The sequence below is a fragment of the Ursus maritimus genome, unplaced genomic scaffold (assembly GCF_017311325.1).
Source record: "Ursus maritimus isolate PB19 unplaced genomic scaffold, ASM1731132v1 scaffold_2, whole genome shotgun sequence".
In the NCBI taxonomy this organism is placed as follows: domain Eukaryota; kingdom Metazoa; phylum Chordata; class Mammalia; order Carnivora; family Ursidae; genus Ursus; species Ursus maritimus.
The window spans coordinates 68,476,448-68,503,491 of NW_024424452.1; the positions used below are offsets into that span (position 1 = coordinate 68,476,448).

At 50.6% G+C, this 27,044-nt stretch overlaps 1 protein-coding gene across 1 annotated transcript in view; it reads right to left on the bottom strand.

Annotated features, from left to right (window-relative positions):
- Positions 1–27,044, bottom strand: part of LOC103666966 (kinesin-like protein KIF28P) — a gene marked incomplete at its 5' end in the record, with an annotated part of 40,333 nt that overhangs the window by 2,702 nt on the left and 10,587 nt on the right. Inside the window, 16 exons of the mRNA XM_008695056.2 lie at positions 1,621–1,811; positions 2,114–2,261; positions 2,513–2,619; positions 2,856–3,022; positions 3,711–3,845; positions 5,047–5,321; positions 8,563–8,670; positions 9,186–9,304; positions 15,159–15,303; positions 16,416–16,539; positions 17,907–17,961; positions 18,970–19,060; positions 20,246–20,367; positions 20,919–21,028; positions 22,684–22,751; positions 23,952–24,063. Coding sequence (XP_008693278.2) covers positions 1,621–1,811; positions 2,114–2,261; positions 2,513–2,619; positions 2,856–3,022; positions 3,711–3,845; positions 5,047–5,321; positions 8,563–8,670; positions 9,186–9,304; positions 15,159–15,303; positions 16,416–16,539; positions 17,907–17,961; positions 18,970–19,060; positions 20,246–20,367; positions 20,919–21,028; positions 22,684–22,751; positions 23,952–24,063 — 2,077 coding nt within the window. The remainder of the gene's footprint in view (positions 1–1,620; positions 1,812–2,113; positions 2,262–2,512; positions 2,620–2,855; positions 3,023–3,710; positions 3,846–5,046; positions 5,322–8,562; positions 8,671–9,185; positions 9,305–15,158; positions 15,304–16,415; positions 16,540–17,906; positions 17,962–18,969; positions 19,061–20,245; positions 20,368–20,918; positions 21,029–22,683; positions 22,752–23,951; positions 24,064–27,044) is intronic.

The window sequence follows — 27,044 nt, forward strand, 5'->3', positions numbered from 1 at the left end:
CTGAAAGTGATTTCTGGGTATTGTCTTAGGAAAGACTCCAGTTTCGTCTTTGCTTGTATGTATTCTGAATTCCAGCACCGTTTGTTGAAAACTCCCCGCCATGTCCACTGCGGCCCCTCATGGGTCGTCTGTCAAGTCTCTGGTCCTGAGTGACTCTATTTCTGGGCCTTCCATCCTTTTTCTTTGGATACCTTATCTGTTTCTGGGCCGATACGTTACTGTCTGTCCTGGTAGCATTAAAACAGACCTTGGTGGCAAGTGGGGCCAGTCTTCCTACGCCGTTTTTGGGTCTTGGTCTTGTCTTGGCCATTCTCTGCTGTTGCGATTCCATCTAAATTATGGAATCATCCTGTTAGACGCCATTACATGTGATTGGGAATACACAGGGTCTCAGGGAGACGTGACAGATGACAAGAGCAGATCTCCACGCCACGCAGACATGGCACGTTTCATCCTTCCTTTAGATCGTCCTTAACATCTCTCGAGCGGGTTTTAAAATGCTCTCCACAGAAGTCCATAGCTTTATGGGCTTTTTATAACATAGTGTTATATTAGCTGTAGGCCTGAGTCCTTTATATATTTGCCAATATTATAAGTCGAATCTTTTATACAAGGCAGTTCTGTTCGAGATTGTTCTATTCAAATGCAGTTAATTTTTAAATATTGGTTTTCTTTGTAGCACCTTTGCAATTCTATTAGTTAGTTTCTGGATTCTTCTGGATTTTTAATTTACATAAACATGTCATCTGGGAATAAAACCAGAGGCAGCCTGGGGTAGTAGGAAGGAATAGAGACCGTGGAGTGCTTCGTGCTGGGTTTGGAGGTTGGGCCCGCTACTTAACTAGGTGTGTATCTTCCCACAAGTGACTTAACCCCTCTGTGCCTTAGACCCATGAACTGTAAAATAAGGCTAATCCTTGTTCCTACTGCATCGGGTTGTTGTAGAATTGAGTTAGTAAGTGTAAAGCGCTAAGTGAATATTGCATAAATATATGCTATAATTCCTATGACGTTTTCCCCCTTCTCAATCTTTCTACCTTGTATTTCTTGCTTTGCGACACTGGCTAGAGCCTCAAGTCCGGTGGCAAACAGACGTAAAGTTTGCTGGCATCTCGGTTTCCTCCTGATGTGAAAGGGAGAGCACTCAGTGATTTGCCACTCAGCCTCATGCTTGCTCTGTGTGTAAGATGGCCTTGACCAAATTAAGGAATGCATGTTTTATTCCTAATATGCTGAGAGTTTTTATCATGGTAAGACGCTGAATTTTACCACATGCTTTTTCTGAATCTATTGATGTAATCATGATTTTTCTCCTAAAGTATCTTATTTGGTTTATAACAACCCAATTTGCATTTCGGGGCTACTCTGTCAATCACAAAGTCAACAGATGTCCTTACCTGGAAGCAGCCAGATGTCCTACTGGAATAAAAAAGCAAGAGCAAAGGTGGCTTCCCAAGAGGGCAGCAGACACACCGTTCAGGCCCCCACCCCAGGCCCCCACCTCTGCTTTTTTTGCTTAAACGCACACACCCCTCCCCAAGCTCAAGCAATGCAATTCCCTCAAATGCCTGAATCGAATGGAGAAAGATTCCTTTTGCTCCTGGGATTCTGGTTACTTACGGGAGGTTTATAATGTCTCAGTGTGAGGAAGTGTCCTCTTGCCGCGTTCATGCTTTGGTAGAAGGCCTTCAGAGCTCTGGCCAACTCTCTCTCTGAGCCAGCTCGCTGGGCCGACGTTCGAGGAAGCTCCCTGGCTGCGGGCAGCCGTGCTAGTGGCTGAGTGACCTTCAGGGCATCCGAAAGCTTCTGTGCTGAGGTAGCGAGAAAAGGGAAGTTACTGAACCCTCTGTTCCTCCACGTGTCTATGTATGTATTTTGGTGGCATTCCATGGCAGCATTTATCAGGCACCGACTGAGAAATCTCCTAAGAAATCTTAGCCGGCAGAAGGGGGGAAAATTCTGTATTTTCTTTTCTTTTCTTTCTTTTTTTTTTTTTTTTATGAAACAAGATCAAGGCCAATTCATCAAAAAGTAAATTTCTTAGAAATATAAATACACCTCTCAGGTGTAGAAGTTCAGAAAGTCAACAACCAAGACTGGGGTTGCCTCTCACCTTGTTGAGCGGAACCAGCTCTCTGGAGTGAGTGTCTGAGCAGCACATTTTCCTCTCTCAAGGCTCTGTTCACGTTTCTGAGCACTTCCGTCTCCTGTTCTAACTTGAGCAACTTCCCGTAAAGTTCTGATATCTGATTTGAGGTGGTCTACAAAAAACATGTCCGTTTAGCCTTTTGCTGGATTTTTTGTGTACCCTTTGGGACGGGCAGTGTTTACTACCAGGGGACAACTAGATGGGGGTGGGGGATTGCTGAGCAGAGTTTAAGGCCCTCGAACACAGGAGTAAATCAAGACAACACTTGGTAAGTGGAGGGAACACATGATCCCTGAGCAGCTGTCAGCTGGGATGTCTTTGTCATCTGCCACGTCTATCTGAAGGCTACATAAATGTGCACACCTGGCCTGTGTCCATCACTATGGAGATTTTCTGGGCGTCCACCATGATGTGGCCTTCACTTGTGACCATGAGGTCCGGCTGAGAGCAGCTCAGTTGGGCGCAGCCTTCTGCAATGTGGGGGAGACACCGTCAAGGCCAGAAACCTCTCGCCGTCTGCCCCCGTGTCTCATGAAGAGATTTAAACCATGTAATCACTGGGACCCAAGGACCCTGGAGAAGATGGCTCTTGGCTGTTAAGACCCTGACCCCCTCCCTCCTCCTCCCTCCCTCGGCAGCCCTAGATACACTGACGTGATAGCCGATGGGAGGATGCCTCATGCCACAGAGGAAGTAGACAGGGTACCTTGAAGACCCCATAAATCGACAACGAGGGCATTTGTTTGTAAATAATTCAGAAACTCCTGAGATGCATTTAAGGCTGTAAATTGGACAGTTTCTTCTATTTGGGGATTCACAATTTTCCATACAGGCTTGGTGTAGAAAGTGCTTGAAAGATCATAAATTCTGTACCTGAGCAAAGAACAGAAAACACAATTTAAAACCAGAAGGGACGCATTTCTAAGGCAAAGGATAGCTGAGCCCCAGAGCGACGGCCTGCATTGGTCAGTGGGTGCAAGACGGCGAGTGGTCGCTTCTCGTGCCTGCCGCCCCCAGCGCCCCGGATGCTTCCTGTGAGACGCGTCACTGCATGGACACATTATGTCTAACAAAAAGGAAATGGAGAAACACTTCGATACATACTTTCTGCTTCAAAAATCTAAGAGTTAATTTTCCATGTGAGGTGGTGGTTTGGCTTTTGTCCTTCAAAGTTTCCCTTTATCGCTTAAAATCTTTTTAGCCTAATTAAGCCTGTCTGGTGCTTCTGCCATATTGCGATACAGTCCTTTCGTTCCCAACTCAAAACTGTTCCATGTAGATAATACAGCTTTACTGGATATCCTATCAGATCATTAAAATTTCTGACTGCTGCTTCGGTCACCCGTCTAAGCTCAGCACACACGGCTTCGAGTCCAGCAACCGAGAAGAAGGTGGGGCTTCCGTTAAACAGATGGGGAAATACTCGTGTTGGGGTTGAGCAAGCGGAGACTTCAGAGAATTTCACCATACACTGATTTTTGAAACTTGAGGAAAGCCTCCCTCCCACCAGGGCCCACAGGGGGGTGGTGTGTGCCCACAGCTCCGTGGGGCAGGCTGGTACCCCATCTGAATGCCCCGCTCTGCGCCTTCCTTGAGCCACTTGATGCCGAGGCATCGCACGAGGCCAATCTGGAAATCCATCCTCTTGCCCAGCAGCTCCGAAGGGTCAATAACCACATCGTCCTCACCGCATGCTCTGCAAACACAGGAGGAGAACATGGACCACAGGTTAGCTGGGGCCCGAGCAAGTTAGGATTGTGTTGTCAAAGGGGATTATTGAGACTTCTCAGGAGATGGCCAGCTTCTCTGAAGAAAAGACAGGGGATGTGACCAGCTGTGGAATTCGCTCATTCAAGAGACATTCAAGGAGCTCACAAGCTTCTCGAGGAGGAGACAGCGATATAACCACTTCATGCAATAAATGAGCGAGCACTGGAGACCTAGTTAGGCTCCCAGTGGGAGAGAGAGGCTGCTACCCAGGGAGAGCCTGCTGGCCACCCAGACGCAGCCTCTCAAAGTGCCATTTTTCTTGATGAACTTTTCACAGTCCAGAGTCAACCCCAGGCCCACAAAGTTGCAAACCAATTTGGACTGCTTTCCGACAGGGGCCGTCTCTCACATCAACCTTCCATCAAGCTCCTAATACCAAAGTCTAGAAACTAGAATGCTGCCTTATTAACTTGCCACAAGAGATCAACCACCCGGCAGCCCAGAAGCCCAAGGTGGCCCAGCGACAGGAAAGTTTCAGAGAGTCCCAACAAAGACAGTCGATGGTCAGCTTGGTCCCTGGGTCACAAGACCTTGCAGGCCTCTTGCCCCCTTCCTGAGCCTGTTGCCTCTTCAGAAAGACAAAAAGGCTGCTGTGGGTACCCAAGGGGACTGAGCCTCCAGACCAGAGGCCCTGCCTGCCCACCCACCTCTTTGCTTAGGCTTGCTAAGAGACTTGGGCTTTTGTGAAAACTGCCCGAAGTGCCTACGGCCTGAAGAGAGAAACAGAGGAGGCTCCCCGGAAGGAGGTGGAGAGGGCACACAGCAGAGTTAAAGCAAAGCCCATCCCCATAGAAGGCCGGATAACCACCCAGAATGAGGCCAGGTTGGGGAACAAAGGCACCTCAGTCTCTACCTTGAGAAAAGAAACCAAAACAATGACCAGACCCTATACCCAGGCTGGAGAAGGGATGAGCTGGAAAACCAGCTTTCTGTTTCCAGCTCTAGGGCAGCCTCACCAGGCTCTGGAACATTCCAGGTCAGCCGATTTGGCCGCCATGGCAAAAACCCAATTTGATGAGGCCAAATCCTGACTGAATGAGCTCCTCTTGGCAGAAAGCTGACCACCTCCTGCAGGAGAACTCAGGCACGCGAAGAGCTTCCTACTGGCAGACCAAGGAGACACGCACTGTCCTGCCGGCGAGCAGGGCGCCACGTGGATGTGCAGCATGGCCTCCTCCAGCCCGTCGCAGTTGAGGAACTCCACCTGCTCCTCGAGCTTCATGCAGTAGGCAAGGGGCTGGAGCCAGACGTGAGCTGAGCCCAGGTGGACCACCTCGACGGGATCCCAGAAAGGGTCATCTTCCTGAGCCACACGGACGTCTTCCCCCTCTAGAAAGCGCTGGTAAAGTTCCTCCATTAGGAATTTCCTATTGATAAACTTGGCTTTTGACCAGATCCACACCTGGAAACACAAAGGGGGGTCACCGGTGTCTGACTTCACCTGCTGGGGGGTCGTTCCCCTGGTTTTTCCCAGCATGCTCCCTCACATAGACTGGGCTTGGGGTACCAGGACCACAGCACCCTCTCATCAGACTTCGTCCACATTCATTCCTGACCCATCACTTCAGCACTCTTCCTTGCGCTGCTGGAGCTTAACACCTCAGAGGAGATGATGAGGGGTTTATACAACAAGAGAAATGGAGGTTTGAGGCTCATGGTACATGGAAGAATGGCCCTCGGAGATATCCAGTCCCAGTTTCTAGAACCTGTGCATATGTTATCTCATGTGGCAAAGCGAGGTAGTTGCAGGTGGAATCAAGTTTGCTTATCGGCTGACCTTAAACTAGGGAGACACACTTGCGTTATCCACGTGAGCCCCGTGTAATCACACGGACCTTAAATGTGGAAGGAGGTGGCAGAAGACACGACTGGAGAGATGGTGGGCGAAGCCGGGTCAGGGAGATGCCACATGGCTGACTTGGGAAATGGAGCATGATGGCCATGAGCCTGGGAAAAGGGGGGCCTCTAGAAGATTGAAGAAGTGAAGAAACTGATTGCCCCTCGAGCCTCCAGAAAGCAAAATAGCTCTGTCTGCTCCTTGCTTTTCACGCAGGGAGCCTGGGCTGGGCCTCCAGGCCACAGAACTGTAATGTGATAATCACGTGAGCTCACACCCCCGTGAGAGCCTGCCACTGTCTGTCCCCTCCCTGAGTGAAGGACATGGCTGCCGAGAGCGAGGACAGAAGCATGAGCTGCAGAAGGTGGGGGCCTGCAAGTGAGATGGAACATTCTGGACCATAAATGTCATATCAGAAGTGGTGACCAGGTAAACCGAGCAACTCCTTCTCCGAACAACTTGAAAACAACACAAGAAATAGATCCATCATTCTCTCTCTGAGTGTTACATGTCTTCAAAAAATAAAAGAACACCCTCCAGACACTGAAGAGACTTCTTTCTTTTCTTGTCTACCTCGAGCACACCGGGGCACAGCCCTGTCCTCCAAGCGTCCCTGCGAATGTGGCCGCCACAAGCACCTTGGGGACAGAGCACAGTGCAAGTTCCAGCAAGTGTGGGCTTTTTCAAGGCATTTAGGCTAAAGAACTAAGATCATGGGAACCCAGATCATCAGTCCTTACAAGGGGGCCCATCGGGTTTCTACAGAAGCCAGCCGATGCTCTCCCCCAGGACACGCTTAAGCATAAGATGTAAAAACACCACCTTGCCTTCTATTTCTGACCAGGGCAGCCTGTGGGATTCAGGGTAACTTCTGCTAAAAATAGAAGAAGATGAATGAAGTATTTTCAAATCACCTTAAACCATAATAAGCACTAACAACGAAACACAGAATCACATGAAATACAGCTTTTAAAAATTAAAGATGTCCTTAGAACAAGGTCTGCAAGACAGCAGGGAACTGCCAAGCCCAACTTGGGGGGTGTGCCTGGCCCCAGAGAGGCCTGTGGAACATCAGATGACCAAAGCTTCTCTGTCCTCGTGGCACCTTCCAGAAAACACAAAAACAAAAGCACAATCACACACACACCGAGGCTTCAGCTCCAAAGGCCTCGCAGAAGTCCAGGGTGGGAGTCTCACACCGAGACCCCCAAGAGCACACTGGGGTGTGCAGTGAGCCAGCGTCAAGCCTGCTGCTCTGAACTGAATGTTAGGTCTCTCCAAATCCATACGTTGAAACTGCACCCCTGACGTGAGCCAAGGGGAAACGGAGCCTGTGGGAGGTGACCGGCTCGTGAGGGTGCAGCCCTCATGAATGGAGTTAGCGCCCTTACGAAGGGGACCCCAGCACCCTCCCAGGCCCCTGACGCCACACAAGGACCCAGCGAGAAGGTGGCCCTCACCAGATAGCAAATCTGCCTGCGCCATAAGCTTGGGTTTCCAGAGCTCTGAGAAATAAAGGTTTGTTGCTCGAGCCTCCCAGGCAGTGGGGGATTTTGCTACAGTGACGTGAGGGAACAGGGACCCATCTCCCCTCTCTCCTCACCCCAGGAGATACAGAGGAGGGCCCCGTGGCGCTGGTCGGAGGAAGAGACAGGAACAGGAACCTGTCTCGGAAGGTCGGACTCCAGACTGGCCTGGCTCAGGTGTGCTCCCGGGGCCCTATCAGCCTGGGGACCCCTTCAACTCAGGCTGTGACCTTGTGACCCCAGCACCTGGCAGGAAACACTCGCTCAGGCCCCTGAGCTGACAGTGAGTGTGGACGTATCCATTGATAGCTTTTTTCCCTGTGCCTGTTGCATTTCACAATTTTAAGATCTCAACAACTTTGGGGGAGTTAGCAGAAGTGAGAAACCCAGAGAACGGTCAGCTCGTTGCTTGGTAGAGCAGATCGTCCAATGATGGACAGTCCCCAACTCTGTGGATTTGGGAGACAGCAGCACACCCAGAGGTCCCTGGAGAATTTGGGGCTCATCTTGGGCTAAGGAGCGCACGTCGGGCTGGGGCCAGAGGTCCGGGGGTTGCTCCAAAGGCAAAAATATGTAAGGGACACAAAAGAGCACCCCAGTCTTTTCTGTTGGGCAGAGGGAAAGGCAAGGGGTCTTGGGTACCTGAAGGGGACTGTCCTGCCAGTGAGCAAAGGCAAACATGGGAATGGATCAACCCTGACCTTTTCTGGAATCTAAACAGGATGCAGATTTTCTCATTGCTCCAGACAGGCACGTCTCTGTCTCAATCGCACACAGACACCAACCATCAGTCGGATAAACTCTCAGGCTCCCTTCTGGTACTCAAGCCTTCAAGTCATGTTAAAAATAGGGCGCCTGGGTGGCTCAGTCGTTGAAGCGTCTGCCTTCGGCTCAGGTCATGATCCTAAGGTCCTGGGATTGAGCCCCATGTTGGGCTCCCTGCTCAGCAAGGAGTCTGCTTCTCTGTCTCCCTCTGCCTGCCACTCCCCTTGCTTGTTCTCTCTCTCTCTCTCACGCTTTCCCTCTCAAATAAATAAATAAAAATTGAAAAAAAATAGAAAGCACTCAGTGCTGGTGGTTGGGACGATCCCAGGACTTGGTGCCGTGTGGGAGAGAGGCCCAGGAGGGAAACACAGAGGAGGGGTCTTCTGTCCCGAGTCCCAGCTCACACTCGGAACACATAGTGCCCCTTCACTGGGTCTCCACAGGCCGTAGGGGTCGAACTGACCTCTGTCCCTGGGAGAGCGCCTCAGAAACCCCATCCCTGCAAGTGTCCTCACCTCGTGGGTCCTTTGGTGGGTCACCTTCACCATGACCTCTTTCTGTAGATCGTAGCCCCTGGAGTCTGAAGACGCTAAATTCTTCACCTTCAATTCCATTCTGAGTCCCTGGTAAGAGAAACACTTTGCCCTAAGTCACCCCGCATTTATCAGCCCGCACCATCCCTGCCCTGTCTTTCCCGTTCTCTGACACTCCCCAAGTGTGTAAGTCTCTTGCAAGTTTCCTGAGGATTGGGATCCTGTGTCACTGGGGTGGGGGGGGGCCAGCCCCCGCTCAGGTCCGCTCTGTGGCATAGAAGACTTCGGGGTGCTGGACCCAGAGAAACCCCTCTGGAGGGCAATCTGGGATGGGCTGGTTTGGCAGACAAGCATTGGTCTGGGGTTCTGGGGTCCATGGCGGCCTCGGTGGCCAGACGTGGAAGGAATGGTGGGACTGGTGAGTTCTGGGTGTTGATGTGGGTTCTGTCACTGGCTCACGGTGAGGTCCCAGGTCCTGACCTCTCCAGGCCCCCGTGTCCCCGACCATACCACGAAGCCAGCTGGGGTAGTGGCGTGACGGGCCATGGATCCTGTTCTCCGGGGCCCTTCCTGGACCTGACGCTGTACCACCTTCTAGCTCTTACCTTCTCCAGCTCTTCGCCCATTTGATTCGCTTCCGCCACCAGTGGCATCAGTTTGACGTAGTCCTGGAACACGGCCAGCACACTGGGGTCTGCGCTCCCGTCCCCGCGGCCCATGGCCCCTAGGAAGACAGCGCTGGCCACAGTTCTGGACACTTGTCAGCCGTGAGGGAATTCACATGCTTACTCATTGGTTCGTTCGATTGTTCATCAAATGTCTGCATTTAAAAATTGCAAGCTTGTAATTTAAAAAAAACTCCAAAAAACCAGGGGCGCCTGGGTGGCTCAGTTGGTTAGACGTCTGCCTTCTGCTCAGGTCATGGTCCCCCGGTCCTGAGATTGAGTCCCGCATCAGGCTCCCTGCTCAGCGGGGAGTCTGTTCCTCCCTCTCCCTCTGCCCCTCTCCCCACTCATGCCTGCGTGCGCGCTCTCTCTCAAATAAATGAAATCTAAAAAGCAAACAAAGTGCGGAGAAAAACCACCACCTGGCTTTCTCTTAAATAGCTATTCATCTCGGGGCGCCTGGGTGGCACAGCGGTTAAACGTCTGCCTTCAGCTCAGGGCGTGATCCCGGCGTTGTGGGATCGAGCCTCACATCAGGCTCTTCCACTATGAGCCTGCTTCTTCCTCTCCCACTCCCCCTGCTTGTGTTCCCTCTCTCGCTGGCTGTCTCTATCTCTGTCGAATAAATAAATAAAATCTTTAAAAAAAAAAATAGCTATTCATCTCAACCCATGAATCTCGGCAGTGTCACGACGGGAAGCTTCCTGCCTCTGGCTCCCATTCGTGGTCTCAGGGTCCTTGACCAAAGTGACTGTACAATGTCCCAGCAGGAGGGTGGGGAGCGTAAAACATGGTTGGCTAGATGGAGGTCTGGGGATTCCTCTTGAAGCTGTAGCTGGCACAGCAGTAACCTGTTCTTCGTTCTCTTCCTTGGGCGGCTTGTAGCCGGGGGTCATGGAGATGGTGGGACAGCCAGTCCCCCTGACATACCCGGCTTGGGCTGCCTTGTGTCAGGGCCTCTCAACTCTTTAGGGATTTCCTGCCCGTGGGTTCGCACCAAGCCCTGCGGCCCTGAGGTCTGGCTCCCCAGAACTGTCCCCTGGCGGACTTGTTGGGGACCCACAGTCTCCATAGATGCCCAGTCTAGGGCTTGCTACACCCTGTTGCGCCGCTAGCCCTGGGCTGGGGGAGCAGGTGCGCGCACGTAAATGGGGTATGGGGGCTTGGTACAGCAGAGCCTTGTTTGTTTGGGTCAGGGACTGCAGTGGGAAGGGAGTAAGGAGGTGAATTTCACATCCATTTATTTTGCTAAAATTCAGAGGAAAAAACGCTGGTGGAGGGAAAAGGGCGAGACTGTTTTGCACTCACGTGGGTGTATCCCAGTGCCCTCCACCCCTGGTTTGCGGGCAAGTGCAGGCAAGCTTGTGTGCTCCAGGAAAGGGTCGGCCCTGGCATGTCTGAGCCTCTCCTCTACCCGGGCGCCCAGCACAGTGTGAAGCTCTCCGTACAGTGCCAGCTCGCCCACCCCCCGGGGCCTGGTTGTGGGAGAGAGCGGGAAGGTGTTTTACAGCCTCCCTGAGCTAAGGAAGGACAGTATCAGAGCTCTGAATGCTCTTGACTTGGAGGAATCCCAGCTTGTTGCTGGGGAGAGGGGGGTGGGGTGGAAGGCAGGTTGAGAGCAGAAGAAACATCTCAGACTCAGAAACCCAGGGCTGGATTTTCTCTAGGCCAGGGTCTGGACTCTGTCCATCATGGTCTCTGCAGCCATCCGTCCAGGCTCGCACTGGGTCTCTCTAGCTATTGGGCTGTAGACCAGAAGGCCACTGGGTGGGGCTAGGAGGTGAGTGGGGAGTTCACATCCCAGTCTGCCCTCCCCTGGGGAGGGACCTGATGCCTGGGGCATGATGCTTCTGGGGTGGCAGTGTTCCCAAACAGAAAAGAGCAGGGAGGTGCCCGCATCTGGGCCCTTGGCCACCCACACGTGCATGACTAAGCTTCTGTGTGGGGACTGATTTGGGTCGTGTCCTTCATCCTTCATGCAACAGATACTCCCCGAGGGCCCTCTGGAGATTAGCAGGGTCCCCAGGGCGTAGAACTGAATCTAGCACATAGTAGGAGCTCAGCTAACACTTACTAAAGTAAGGAAGAGGTAAGTGAATGGATGAACAAAAGAAAAATGCCGGTTAGAGCTGATATTCTCACGTGGATAAATAGATAATAGTCCAGTAAAGCAATAAGTAAAATTTTAAATGTGATCAACGTTTGGAAAGAAATAGTTACATAAGAGTAACTAGATGAGACCAAGAAAGGGGAAGATCTATCTGACGAGGTAAGATTTGAGCTGAGAATTGAAAGCTGAGAATGAGTCGAAGAGGCAAAGAAGAACAAGCAGGAAGTGCAAAGGCCCTGAGGCAGAACAGGGTTTGGTGCATGCTCCAGGAGCAGCAAGGAGAGCAGTAAGTTGCAAAGTGAGGTAAGGAGAGAGTGGTGTGAGACGAGGCCGTGATGGATCATATAGGGCCTTCAAGGCCATGGTAAGGAGTGCGGATTTTATTCTTACACTGAGAAGTCGGATATTTTTCAGCCCAAGAGTATCAGTGGCTTGCACAGAAAAGGCGGCGCAAGCAGATGGAGGGAAGGTGAAGCGGCTTGTGAAGTGAGAGAAGGGAGGAGGCTTAGGTTTGGGGCTTGAGCAGTTCACCGAGTGGTAAAACCTCGCTATGAAAACAGGGTGCAGTGAGTGATTGAGACGTCTGTGGGACACGCAGGCAGAGCTATCGAGAAGGCAGCTGGATGAAGATACCAAGTAGAGAGCGAGTAGGTAGCAGGAAACAGAGTTGCTGAGGCTCGTTTGCGTAAGATGGCGCCGAGCACCGCTGAGGTCAGATGAGGACCTGGGGGAGCACCCATCTGGAGAAGAGCCCCAAGGTCCAAGCTCAACATGGCTCAATGCGTGGGTGTGGGAGAACCAGCTTGGAAGGAAACCAAGAGAGCGTATTGTTCCAAGAGGAAAATATTCCACATGGGAGAGAGTACTCAATGGTGTAAAATATGGCCAAGACCTCAGTGAGATGGGTGTGGACGGGTGCCTACTGATCTAGAACACAGAGTACACTGTGTCGAGGAATGGTCGGGACAGAGGCCAGCCTGGAGGAGGCCAGGGCGTGCCTGGGAGATGAGAAAGTGGGAATAGCTTATTAGTTTTCTCTCGAAGGAAACAAAAAGCAATATGGCAGTAGCCAAAGGGGAATGTGGGTCAAGGTAGGGCTTTGCTTATTTTTATGATGGAAGATAGTGGACCGTGTTTGTGTGATGGGAACGACCCATAGAGACCATTTGATGGTGCAGTGGAGGGCACTCTGCAGGGACAAATGCTTAAGAAGGTGCTGGGGTAGGGCTGCGCCTGGGTGGCTCAGTTGGCGAAGTGTCTGCTTCGGTTCAGGTCATGATCCCAGGATCCTGGGATCAAGTCCCATGTCGGGCTCCCTGCTCAGCGGGGAGTCTGCTTCTCCGTCTCCCTCTGCTCCGGGGGATGGAATCCAGAGGACAGATAGAGAAAAATGGGATATAAATATTATATTAAAAGTTTTCCCCACCAAGGAAAAACTAGACTAACCACTGGGGCATTGAACTAGAATTGGAGGTTATCACTAGGAACTATGGTTTTGTGGATGCAGCCAAAGCTATCCGTATGTGCGTGGGAGCTGTGCATCTGACCCCAGAGATGTGTCCATTTATCAGTACAGCGGCCTGCACACCTAGCCCCAGATCTGGATTTAGAGATGCCGTTCTCGACCGAAAGGAATCAGGATGTTTGGAGGAGTGCCCGACTCCAGCGCTGGGACTGAGAGTCCGCAGATGCACCTAGAACGTGTCCTTCTGCCAGAAAGGAAGCTAGTGTTCAAAGAACGAGGGGGACATAGCAGAAAGACACAGAAGTCAGCTTGAAAGGACTGCTCTGGGCCGTATCTAGGACAGTTCACACATCAAATCCTGAAAGCAAGAGGTTAAAGCCCACTGTGTAAAACTGGATTCTGTGAGTTCGTATTGACATGAATAAATGAATAAACAAATAGACTATTTCTTCCTTGCAGTGGACATTTTTCAAATAAATGTAGAAGAAAGGATAGAGCTAGAGATTCACCATTTGAAAAAAGTCATCATCATAATCCAAGCAAGAATGACCAAAGGATGACAAAACTGGTGGATAAAAGTATGACGAGGTGTAGGGTGTCTACATATCAAAGCCTCTCCTCCTGAAATATTTATTAATTTAAAAGATAGAATTCAAGGGGCGCCTGGGTGGCGCAGCGGTTAAGCGTCTGCCTTCGGCTCAGGGCGTGATCCCGGCGTTGTGGGATCGAGCCCCACGTCAGGCTCCTCCGCTATGAGCCTGCTTCTTCCTCTCCCACTCCCCCTGCTTGTGTTCCCTCTCTCGCTGGCTGTCTCTATCTCTGTCGAATAAATAAATAAAAAAAAATCTTTAAAAAAAAAAAAAAGATAGAATTCATAATTTCACAGTGGAGAAACCAGGCAGCCACCAAAAAGACAAATTAAGGGCCATTATATAAAACAGCTGGCCTTTTACTCTTTAAAAATGTCAAGGTCATGAAAGACAGAGAGCTGGTGTTTGACCGGGTGTAAGGAGACCAGAGAGACGTGACAACTGAATGTGGTCCTTACTTGGGTTTGGACTTGAATTTGTTGTGATAAAGAACACTATTGACACGAACAATTAGTTAAATATGCATCAAGTCCATACTGCAACTTACTCTCAAATGATTAGGAAAAAATATGTATATGTATTTAAAGATTATATATACATATATTTACATATATACACACGTATGCAGATATATAATAAAGCAAGTGTAGTAAACATGGACACAGGAACTCAAGTGTATATGAGAGTCCTATGCATGATTCTTGAAACTTTTCTGTACGTCTCGAGAAATTGCTTCAAAATTGAGAATTGCCCACACAATGCTTCCCTGCCGTGGCGAGAGGCTCCGGGAAAGGAGGGCAGAGTGCGTCCAGGCCCTGAGGACAAGTGACAGGCCACGACACAGCAGAAGTTGTGTCTGAGAGCCCCATGGCGGCTGTGGGGTGCAGGGGAAGTTGTTGAGAAAAACCTTCAGAACGTGGAAATGAGGCAAAAGGGATGAGTGCCCTTTAAATGTCCTTGCAGAGCCTTGTGTAGGGATTCTGATCCCCTAGCAGATGTCCTGGTGTCCACTCACTAAACTATTGACTGGGGCCCCGACCCACCTTAGAGTCAAAAATCCACTTAACTTTTGACTCCCCCAAAACATACCTACTAATAGCCTATTGTTGGCCGGAAGACTCACCAATAAGCAGCTGATGAACCATATTTAGTCTGTTCTATGTATTATGTACTGTGTTCTTAGAATAAAGCGCGCTAGAGAGAAGATCCTAAGACTAAACTATTGACTGGGGCCCCGACCCACCTTAGAGTCAAAAATCCACTTAACTTTTGACTCCCCCAAAACATACCTACTAATAGCCTATTGTTGGCCGGAAGACTCACCAATAAGCAGCTGATGAACCATATTTAGTCTGTTCTATGTATTATGTACTGTGTTCTTAGAATAAAGCGCGCTAGAGAGAAGATCCTAAGGAAAATAGCTTTACAGAGCTATGCTGTATTTCTTAAAAAAAAAAAAAAAATCCTTGTGTAAATGGACCTGTGCAGTTCAAACCTATGTTTTTCAAGGGTCAGCTGGATATAGCACTCTCTTCTCTTCTCCGTTGGTTAAAGAAACAGTTGAATGAATTAAATCCTTGACATGCCTTCGTTCTACTTTTATATGGAAATCCTATTTTAACTTTCCAAACATTGCATTTTGAAACAGTAAAAGATTGTTTTCTTAAGGAAGGCAGGAGAGCACACAGCTGTTGCTCTCAGATCAGCGTGTCGAAAATGCTGGGAAGGCGGGACCCGGGGCTGCTCACCGAGCTTGTCCACACTCACTCCCTCCGCAGCCGCTCTCTCCAGCTGGAAAAAGTCATAGTCCAGCCTGTTCAAATCTTCACTTCCTCGCTCTGAAGGAAACCCAACGTAGAGGTAGGCGCTGTTGGATCCCAAGATAATGCGGTCCTGGGGAGGAGACACGTGGCTCAGGGGAAGGATGGAGACCAGAGGTATGGGATCAGCCTGGCCCCAGGGGAGGCCAAGGCCCCACGCGCAGTCTGGCTGTTAACTCATAAGCCCTTCACGATTTCCCCAGACAGGGAAGAGACCCATGAATGGGGAGGAAGAGGTTGGTATCTTGCTCTTGTGTGCATACTTTCATTTACTTCTTCTGTATCCCACACCAAGCTCCGCCTCAGGGATCCCAGTGGGGACCAAACAGACCCGGGCCCTCCCCTCTAGGACTTTATGGGCAAACAGTATAATAGCCTGAGAGAGACGCTGGAATAAAAGGGGATGCTTCTGCAGAAGGGCAAGGGGGCTAGTCTGCACCAGGGATCAGAGCGGTCCTCTCCTGAGGTGCACCATTGAAGCTAAGACGTCAGGGGTGGTAAGTTTCACCACGGCCGAGGAGGCTGCTGCCAAACAGAGCCTGGAATGTTCTGAACAATCAAGAGAAGGTCAGTGTGACCTTTGTGCAGAGCAGTGAGGCTGGAGGAGGCGGAGAGATGGGGCGGCTCACCCAGGTGTCCTAAAAGGGTGGTCACTGAGGATTTCCAGCAGCGCAGGGTCTAATCCAATAGCTTGTCTAGAGGACTCTCTGTGGCTACGGTGTGGGGATGGGTTGAAGAGGGGATTGGGCCGCAGGGAGGCTGCAGAGGGCCCCTGTGGTGCCGGGGACTCAGGCCAGGGTGTCGGGAGGAAATGGGGAGCCCGGTGTCTCTGAGGTGCTGCTGTCCCTCCCTCCACGTGGCAGGTTTTTTAAGAAGTCTAAGATACCATAAAACGTTAGAGCTGGAAAGGGTCTTGGTGAACTTCTAGTTCACTCCTCTCTGTTTTATAAATGAAGTCCAGAGAAGTGAAGTGACTTGCCCAAGAACACACAGCAAGCTAATATCAGATCTCCCAACTCCAGGCTGTGGCCACGTCCCTCGTGACACCATAGCAGAAGGACACTGGGTGGTTGGTGCCTATCCCTGGCCACAGCGCAGAGCCAGGGGCACCTGTCGAGGACCCCCCCCCCGCCCCAGCTCTCGGGTAGGACTTAGGGAATTCTGGGACCAGGCAGGAAAGGTTACCAGGTGCTGCAGCTTCGTCTTGCTCATGATGGGCACCCCATTAACGACAACTTTGCATTTGCCGTGTGGCGTGACCGTCACTTTCCCATCCAGATTGGTGAAGGAAGCGTGCTTATCTGAAATTCTAAAAAGACAGGAGTTTGTCTAAGAAGCCACAATAATGATGACTTTAGCTAACAGTTCTGGTGATTTGCCCTCTTTCCTGCTTCAGTAAGACCTCTAGCGACCCCCCGGTGCCAGGAAGCAGTCTGGGGCTGCTGCGTGCCATGGCTCCTGGGGCTGGAGGCAGAGAAGCAGGTGCAGAAGGACAACAAAGCAATTCTTTGACCAACAGAACCAACACGGGCCAAGGGCCAAGAGCCACAAGGAGCCCGGATAGGCAGGGTCATGGCGAGAGTCCTCAAGAACTCACAGGCCAGCAGGATTGGGGGCGGGGGGGACATGAAAAGAAAGCAAAGATGTTTCCAAAGGGATGCTGGGGCAGGCAGCTAATAATCATTGATAATAAATGTGTATACCACAGAGAAGCTGAGATCCATTTCTGGGTCTTATTATACAAATCCAGACTTTATATGCTAAAGATTTGGGGATCGATGTCAGAGGTTCAGATTGCCTGCCCCCTAGACATTATCTGTGTGCCCTGAATGACTCAGCTTCTTAACTGTTCTAGAATGTTCCTAGACTCCTTGGCTGTCATGGAATGTTCTAGGTGTTAAGACATGTCCATCCATATCACTTATTTTGCTTGGGGCCCAGGGATGCTGTGGGAAAGGTTTTAAGCTCAGCTCATCTGGAGTTCAGCCATTTATACACCTGTGTAGGGTCCCCACAGGGAATGGTCTGGAAAGGGCGAGGAGGGGGGTCTCCAGGACGAGTCAGGAGAAGGGGACCTAGGGGCCGGTGGGGCAGGGTCAGCACAGGCCCCCTCCTCTCCTCTCCCTGTGCTTTGGCTCAGGAGGGCTGAAGTATGTCAGGGGGAGGGGTCAGTCAGGCGTCTGTGAGCTGGAAATCTGTGGGCAGGCCACAGGGGTACGGGACAGCTGCAAGTTCATGGGGACCGCCATAGGCTTCTGAGGGGCCTCCCTTTGTAGAGGAGATCACCTCAAAGGTTGGGCTTCCTCTTAGTCCAGTTGGTGAGGGAAGGCTCTGAGCACAGAGATGTGAGAATGTTGTTGCTTTGGTGGTTAAGACCACGAAAGACGTGGGCCACTTGTGGCGGGCTCTCTTCTCACTCTCTGGCCTCGTCTACTTATGTCCCCTTGTGCAGAATTCTCATACTGGCCTTCCCCTTTCTCCCCACATTGGAGCCTAGAAGACAAGGTGAGCACAGCGGAGGGATTTCGGTGAGAAATCTGGTACTTTCTTGTTCGCGATTGTCCAGCAGGCTTTGTGGCCTGGCCCGGAGACAACCAGACAGACATTGAGACTCTCCCATGGGCTAACGGGTCACAGCTCTCGCCTGCTGGACAAAGATTGTTTGTGTAGACTTACCCCAAACCTTGAAGAAGGATGGCATTTGAAGCGGCGCGACCAGCGTCACATGAACCTTGAAAAGAATTAGGATAATTGGTCTTCAGTTTGTCAGGATTTGACCTTGACCAGGGAACGTGTCTCATGCTTGGGTGGTGCTATTTCATCTCCAAGAGGATCGTGTGAGGGGATTTTTGCCGCTAGGATTTTCAGTCATAAGTCCTTGGACACCACCCTGCCTAAGGGATAATTATTTCATCTTCTGCCCTTTTTTGGTGGGATTCCTAACTTTTTTCAATTTCCACCTTATTGGTGGGAATCCTGGAGGAAGAAACTGTTGAGTCTGGGCCTTGGGAGATGTGCTGAAGGCTGGCCGCGGGGAAGGTCCTGGTCTGTGAAGCTGTTTCTGTCCTGTCGCTGAGCCCCGGGCAGGGCCCAGAGCCTCGCGCCGGACCTCCTGGGGGGCTGCCCCCACTTCCATCCGCATGAACCCTCTCTTGTCCTGGGCTGCGCATAAGGCCAGGGTGCGGAAAGCCAAATGTTACTACAATACCGAGGCCATTTTCCAAAGTCTGAATAGATTTAAAAAAAAAATGTGGCATACACATATAATGGAATATTATTCAGCCTTAAAAAGGAAGGAAGGCGATCTGACACCTGCTATAACAGAAATGAACGTCGACGACATTATGCTGAGTGAAACATGCTGGTCACAAAAGGACAGATATTGTATGATTCCAATGATACGGGTGCCTAGAATAGCCGGGGTCCCTAGAATAGTCATAAGTGCAGCCCAGTTATAATCTGATACTGGCAGGGGCTGGGGAAGGGGCGCGGGGAGTCGGTGAATGGGGACAGAGGTTCAGTTTGGGAAGAGGGAAGGTTCTGGAAATGGATCGGGGTGATGGTTGCCCAGCCCTGTGAAGGCACTAATGACCCTGAACTGTATACTTAAAAATACTCAGCACGGTGAACTCTGTGTTACATATATTTACCACAAAAAGAGAGATTCCAAAGAAACAGACACATGCTCGTGAAGCAAGAAGCAGGGGCAGGTGCAGAGTGAGTCAGGAGGGGTGAGTACCAGTCTGAATGAAGTACTTGAGAACACCCGTGAGCTGCGGGTCCTCATTGACGTTGAGAAGGTGAGGGAAGGTCTCCGTCATCTGCCGCTCCTGGAGGAGACACGGAGAGGGCCTAGGGCTCGCACGCTCAGGGGAGAGCAGCATTCCTGTCCCATCCACTTCAGACCAAAGCCATTTGTCTATGCATCCTGTCAAATCACCCCGTAAAGCAAATCCAGTTGAGGAAGGCCCGGTGGGGCTGCTGGCTAGACAGAGCAGGGGTGAGACCCTCGGCAGGTCGGCCTTCGGGGGCCTGAGTTCATCTGGACAAAGCATAGCCACTCTCCAACGCTATTCCCCCTTCCCGGCTGCCCTGCATCGATCGGCCCCTTCCTCCCTGACTCCCTTGCCCCTGCACCCCCAGCCATCCTGATGCCCCAGGCAGCTGCCTCACCTGCCTCATCTTTCCCCGGGCCTCCGCTAAGTCTGCTCCCCTACATCTCATGCTCCCCCCGTCCTGCTGGCGAGCTCACTGGTCATCAGACGTTGATGACAAAATGTGACACGCCGTAGGACTCTCTCCCGGTCACCTGAACGCGTTTCCTCCCTGAGTCCAGTACGGACTGGCCTCAGACCTCTAGAGGATCGATAGGCCAGGACTGGGGCAGGCACAAGGAAAGCTTTTAAGTCTCGAAATTCTGATAGAGAGTAAGGAGGGTAAGAACCTTTTCCGTTGTTACTGTCCACGCCTCTAGAATCCTTGGGCCCTAACTCAGCCTGGCTTCCTGGAGCTATGCTCCGAATCTGGCCCCGGACTTGGGGTTTGTGCGGAGCCTGTGGCTTTGGGGGGCCAGGTCACGGTGGGAGTGTGCTGTGGCTGGGGGACCAAGAGGGCATCTCCCTGAGCCACATCCGAAATTCACATCGCAGCCCACTTAGGATCTGATACCAGTGGCGAATGCCAGGGTGGGCGCTAGGCTTCCGGGGCACCATAAGGCTCCCAGAACACAGTTTGTAGTCCTCACATTCTCCCCGAACTGTAATTATTGATGACCTTGAAACTACCCTTGGCCTCGCTCATCAAGCCTTTTGGCTTCCTTCCCTCTCATCCCTGCCGATAGCATGAAAGTAAGTCATTGTCACATCTCCCATACGACATGTTCACTGAAAATAGGAGCCACCCCTATCATCCACCTGGCCACAGCCCAGGCGGCCGTGTATGCTTGGGAAGGGGGTGAGGCTCCCACCAGGGACAGCAATCTGCAGGGGAGGCAGTGGGGCGGCAGTGGGGCTCACCTGGGCGATGGCCCGGTACCGCTTCTGCCACTCCTCCCGCGCCTGCTCCAGCTGGCAAGCCCAGGTCGGCTGGCCCGTCTGCAGCCCGGGCCCCTGTTCTGCCAGCAGGCAGCCCGGCCGCTCTGGAAGGGGGAGGCATTCTCAGCAACAGGTGTGCAATGTCAAGGGCAAGGAGCAGGGTAACCAATAACCAGCTGGGCGCGCCGCAATCACTTCTGCCCCCAGGGATTAATGGTGCCGGTTGGGGTGCTGCTGCTAAGGTTTCTGAGGACTCCAACATCATTGAACTGCATGAGGCCATCAGTAGAATAAACATCGGATGGCCGCCGTGCAATTCTGGGAAGGAAAGAGTAGTCTCGGTAGAAACCGTGGCTTCAGAATAAAAATGGCAATAAAAATGAGACTGAAATGACCGTCCAGAAAGGGCAGGGCCGTTATTTCTCACAACGGCATACAAATCTGCGTTTACCTCAAAATAGAGTGGGTTTCCCTGAGGCCAGGGCCGAAACGTGCCCAGAGGCTGCCCTGGCCTGGGCTAGGGCTCCAGGGATTCCAAGCAGGTGTTCACCCACCAAGCCCCATGCTGAGCCTGCAGCCAGTCCCTCCCTCCATCCCACGCCCAGCCTTCTTGCTGCTGGCCTGGACCGGGGCACTGACTCCCGACTCCGTTTACCTGCCATCCTGGAATTTCCACATGAGAGCCGCGCTTTGTTGTTCTCTGCCTCTGACTCTCTCATCAGCGTCGAGGTGTTGACCACGGCTTTGTTCTGGATCTTTTTAGCCCTTCCACGTGCAAAGAGGAACACACACTCAGGCCTGGGGCCCCTCTGCCGAGCACGGGCCAGAAACTGGCCAAGCAGGAGCCTTACAGCCTTCCAACCTTACGTGCACGGCTCAGGTAAACGCGAGCAGCTCGACCGGGCCCTCAGCTGGGCCCTGAAGTGTCCTGGGCCCTGAATGCACTTGGCTGATTGGGCTGACTTCACTAGTGGGAGAGTCTACGCAGTCAGGGCGGCTGCAACTGTCCTAACTCAACCCCGGGGGCTGTCCACGTGGCCTTGCACGTGCCCCAGGCGAGCGGGGGTCCTGGGGGCTGACTCTTTCGCGGGCTCCAGCGTATTGCCTGGGACCTACTTACGCTAACGCGTTCCTGATGTGCTCTGCATCTGAAATTCGAGATGGCCACCTTACTCCTTTCCCTGAAGGAGAGAGGGTCTCCAGGGCTGGGCCCCCAAGTCCCACAGCCCATGGCAGATCCGGGCTCAGAGCCCGGGACTTTGAGCTGCTGCTTCCCTTCCTCGGCATCACATAGTCTCTCACATGAAATCTGCTGGCAACAGATTTGCATCTGATAATCAGAGAGACAGAACTGACCCAAAGATCTGAGCGTGCCGTGCTGATGCAGAAAGAAATGTCTAATGGTGTAACACGGTCTTGAGGCTGCCCGGGGCAGGAGGACACTCGTATGCGTCCCTGAAATGCAAGGCTCCCTCCCTGACCTGGGGCCCAGGGAAGCCCCCGACGAGTGGCCACGACTTGGTAACTCAGTAACAGCTATGGTGTTGAGCACCTGCCACGTGTCTGGCATGGCTCATGCCTGATCGCCTGTGTTCTCCACCCCGGCTCTGATGAGAAATCACCTCCCTCGATACGGGGTGCAGCTGAGCGATGGGGAGGCCCAGAATCCCAAGGTCCCGTCTGAACCCAACAGGCGGGTCTCGGTGGTGACTTCTGTGTCTGCCACGTGAAAGGGAAGGGGGATGAGCGTGTGGCTTCTACCTGCTTGGAGGCTTCCTTGCCCTGTACCCTCATCTTTCTTAAAAGGGTCCAGAGAAGCAGGAACCTGTCTAGGCTGCAGCCCCCTGGCCGGGCTAAGTGTGTGGACTGGCTTCCCAGCCCCGCTGGACAGAGGGAACCTGGAGATGATGACCCCTCCCTGGGAAGAGATACCGATGACCGCCAGGCCTACCCCCGAAGAGTGTAATCCGTATGCATGGGGCCTGGAGAAATGAGACTGAGCCCAGGGGAAGCTATGGAGCTGGAGAGTGGGTGCCAACAGGGGGAGTCGCCTCGAACATCATTAGCTTAAAAGTCCCCTGCCTGCCGTGCCGCGCTCCCCGTGGGCCATGTGACAAGGGGAGAAATGTGTGAACAGCCAGGCTATTTGGCAGGAAAATACAGGGAGACCGATGCCAGTCGCATCAGGACTGGCATCAGCCCTCCCCCATCCGTTCAGCCTCCGGTGCCTCTCCCATGCCAAGCTGCAGTGACCAAGTGACAGGCTCAGAAGGGCCCCGGGTCCCCAGGAAGCGTTCTGTCCTGACCCCCTCCCGGGCCTCTTCCCCAGCTGCCAACCCATCAGGTAGAAGGGGTACTGGAAGAATGGGACAGATCTGGAACCGAAAGCCACTAGGGGTAGTAAATATCCACGCCCGTACCTTTCGGCATATCTTAACGTGGACAAAGTTTCTTCATAGCAGATGTCAGCGGGGCTTATGGCTGCTATCTGTAAAACACGGCCCCTTCAGCTCGTGCGATTTGAGAGGGCTGCGTGGTTATAGATCTCGTCTGGCTGGCGTTCACAGAACAGCTTGTAATTCACGGTAGCGTGCAGACTTCACAGCTCGGAACACGCATGTGACACACGCTTATACCCCACCTCTACCCGCCCCCCCGCCACACACAGCTCACACACACCTCAGGTGCATGACACACACACCCCAGACACATGACACCAGTTCACAACACACACAGCAACACTTCCAAGGGAAGAGTCTCAGCCGACCCGCATTAGAAAGAGAGCAAAGCAGGTGTTAGGAGAATTGTGCCGGAAATGGGATGGGAGCCACAGTGGACCCAGCACTTGGATGTTGGCTTTGCAAGTGCTCTTTTGAGTGACCCCCCCACCACATCTTTCTCTGTTAAGGTGTCAGGGCCTCAGCCTGCACACCCGTTAGACTTGACTTTGTAGTCGAACATTCTGAGCGTCTTATGGGCCCTTTTTAAATTCCAGGTTCTTGAGGGTTGTTCCCATGGGCAGACAGACCACCAGAAAAACTTTGAAATAATTTTAAATGCTTAGGCAGGACTCAATGATAGAAAACAAGGATGTCTTTGGCTGTGGATTTGGGAGAGCGTGCACGGAACGGGCTGGGCTTGAGCATTTGTCTCCCGACCCGGACGGCAGGCAGGAGGCAGGCAGAGCTTGCCCGGCTTGGTTCCTTCCCACACCTGAAGCCAAAGAGCAGAGACTCCCGTTTTTAACCCACTCTGCACTGTACCCACTTGGCAAACATTCAGTAGTAAGACTCTGGGGTCTCTGCTTAGATGCCACGGTTCGGTTCCTCTCCAGGTTAAACTCCTGCCTTGTGTCTCACACGTGGTCGAACTGATTTCCAGTCTGGCCCTGACATGACCCCTAAGTTGGAATAGTATGACCTTATCAGTGTGATTTGAGAAATCGTATTTTTTTTCTGATAATAATAGTAATGTTCTGTGTAGAGAACCTGAAAACTATAGAAAAGAAAACATAGAAAACAAAAAGGAGCAATATCTGAACATCGTAGTAGGAAGAGTTCCAGGAGTCAGGGGCTAGGCGGGAGTGTGCTACGTAAATGCCAAGTGTGACAGCACGGCACGCGGAGCGTAATTGTGACAATGACCGCAACAGCTACGTCGGTCTCCCAGGCTGTAAGAGCCACCTTACCAAAGTAGTTCTGCTGTTGCCGCCCAGAGCTGGCTGGAGCAGTTTGGTCAGAACAGAATCTCTGTAGGGAACGTGCAGCACTCTCCTCCCCGTGGCCGCATCAGCCAGAGCGCTGAATGAGAAAGAAAACACGAAACAACCGGTTAAAAAAATATATGTCAAGAAGAAATCTGCCTCCCTGGGAATAAGTCAGAAGCACCCGTCCTATCCCCCCTTGGACCCCCTAAGCCTGAGACATGACTCCAAGTAAAACCTGCTAGTCGAGACGCCCTCTGTACGAGGAGGCCGCAGCTGACCACCTGGGCCGCTGCTCCCTGAGCTCAACCCTGACAGAGGGACCATGACAGACAGAGGGAAGCCCAGAGCTGAGGAACACACGCTAAACCTTGTGAGGAAAACCGGAAGAGCCTGAAGACTATTCTAAATCTGTGTATAAGGAAGAGTTTCAGTCTGTGGAAGAGGGCGGCCAGCTGGCGGGGTGAAGGCCAGAATGGGGAGCGGGTTTCAGTTCTCAAGGCTTTTCTCTCATACCGCCTTCAGAAGAGCCCACGAAGTTAGGACAAGGCACCAGAGAAAGTGTGAATGAGCAAATGTGCCAATCTCCACCCCACTCCTGGGGACGGCAGACATAGCAGTGTTGTCACTGAGGAGCGGGGAGGAGGAGGGAGGCAATCCCATCGATGGGAAGTTATAATCACAGTGACAAGGAATTTATGGAGTGAATCTAGCAGACTTGGAAAAGAAACAAAATGATCTTCTAGAAGGAAAGAAATACAGTCATTAAAATGAAAGATACAATGGGCAGGTGTAACAGCAAGTTAGACACTACTATAACTGGAATTGGTGAACTAGATAGCTCAAAAGAGATGAGCCAGATTGGGATGGGAAACAAGCGAGGAAGGTTAAAAATCATGGAGCACAGTGTGAGAAGATTTAAATGGTCTAGTTGAAGTTCCAGAAGAGAAGAGAGAAAATAAATGGGCACAGACAGTATGCAAGAAGTAATGGCTGAGAACTTTCCAGTCCTGATGAAAATCACTAATCTACGGAGCTATAGCAGCCAGGGAATTCCAAGCAGAATAAATAAATTCACACTCCAATGCAACATAATGAAATTGGAGAACATCGAAACAGAAGAGCTTAAAAGCAGCTAGGGGGAAAGATAGATAGTCTTCAAGGAAATAGCAATTAGACGACCAGCAGAAAACAGCAGGCTATAAACTTAATGAGCTGAAAAAAAAATCCTGCACACCTGGAATTATATACCCAGCAAAATTACCTTTCAAGCCTGGGGTGAAATAAAGACATTTCAACCAAACAAAAACAGAATTTGCCATCAGCAGGTGATCACTGAAGGAAATTCTACAGAATATCCTTCCACCAGGAGGAAAACGATCTTAGCAGCTTTGAGGTTTAAGAAGGAGTGAATAACTTAAAAAATGAACACTGTGTAAAATAGAAATAATAATGTCTTTTGGGGTTAAAGAAGAATAGAATTAAAATACATATGAGCAATCACAAATGTAGGATGGAGATCTTTGTATTATTCAGGAAGAGGATAAAGCATTTATTAATGTTTAGGCTTTGACCAGTTGAACAGATTAAAAAGTCAAATAAAATATATTGACTTTTGGTCTATGATAGAAGTAGCACAGAAAATCCACTGGGGAGAGGAGGGACTATTCAACAAGTGTAACTGGAAAAATTGGTAATCTGTAAGGAAAAAATAATGAAAAAGATGTCTACCTTACGTTACGCACAGAAGTCAACTCCAGATGGATAGGAGATTAAGTGAAATGTAGGGAGATAGCTTTTGGACTCTACTTTTCTTAAACAAGACACAAGAAATGCAAAACAAAAACCATCACCATGATTTCTGCTCATCAATAGACACCTTAAAGTGAAAAGACAAGCTAGCTGCTGGGAAAAGATATTTATTATATACCTGAGAAAAGAGTAATACAAAATATGTAAAGAACACCTAAAAATCAATAAAAAGACAGTCACTGAATAGACTAACAGGCAAGACAGAACAGGTATTTTGAGAGGAGACATATTGCCAGTAAACGTATCGAATGATGCTCGAACTTGCTAATAACCAGGAACGTCAAGGCCATGGTAAGACCATTTAATTAGTAAATATCAAGAAATGTGACAATACTAAGCCTTAGAAAAGATGTGGATCAATGAGATATTTTATACATTGCGGCTGGAAGTATAAATTGGTCCAAACACTTGGAAAATAATTTGTCCCCACTGTCAAAAGTTAGGTATTGCCAAAAAAAAAAAAAAAAAGTTATCACACACACCTTACAAATAATCCAACAATTTCAGTCCTTTGTCTCTACTCAAGAGAAACTTTAGTATATTGATACCCAGTGATTTGTACGAGAATGTTCATAATAGCGCTATTTGTAATAGCAAATAACCCAAACCTGGAAACAATCAAAATGCCAACTGACGGGAGAACAAATGAAGAAATTGCGGCATGTTCCCACAAGGGAGCCCTACATCACAATGAAAAAGAAGAAACAACTTCTACTTCAACAGGCAGTCTCATAGACACAATGTTTAGTGACAGAACAAAAGGCAATTTAACCAAAGCCACACATAACATGGATACGTATTGTTAATAACGTTCTGAGGTGTATCCTTGAGGGGAATGAAAAATTGTTTTCCCCAAAGCATATGTACAAGAATGTTCATAGCAATGTTCTTCATAATTGTCAAAACCTGGGTACAAATGAAATGTCCATCAATAGGAGAATGGATAAATGAACTGTGGTATATTTTCTACAATGGAATCCAACATAGCAATGAAAAAGGGCTAATACACTGCATGAGAAACATGGCTAAGTCTCATAGACACAGTCCTTAGTGAATAAAGCAGATGCAAAAGACAGTGACCTCTTATAAATGGTCACATTTAGATGAAAATCAATATGGTTAGGCAAAACCAATTTTTAGTGGCCAAGGTCAGTTTCTTTTGGTGGGAGTAAAAGCTGGGAGGAGGGTACGAGGGAGCTTTCTGGGTTTGGGAAATGTTCTATATCTTGGGCTGGGTGGTAATTACATAGATATATACATTAAAAA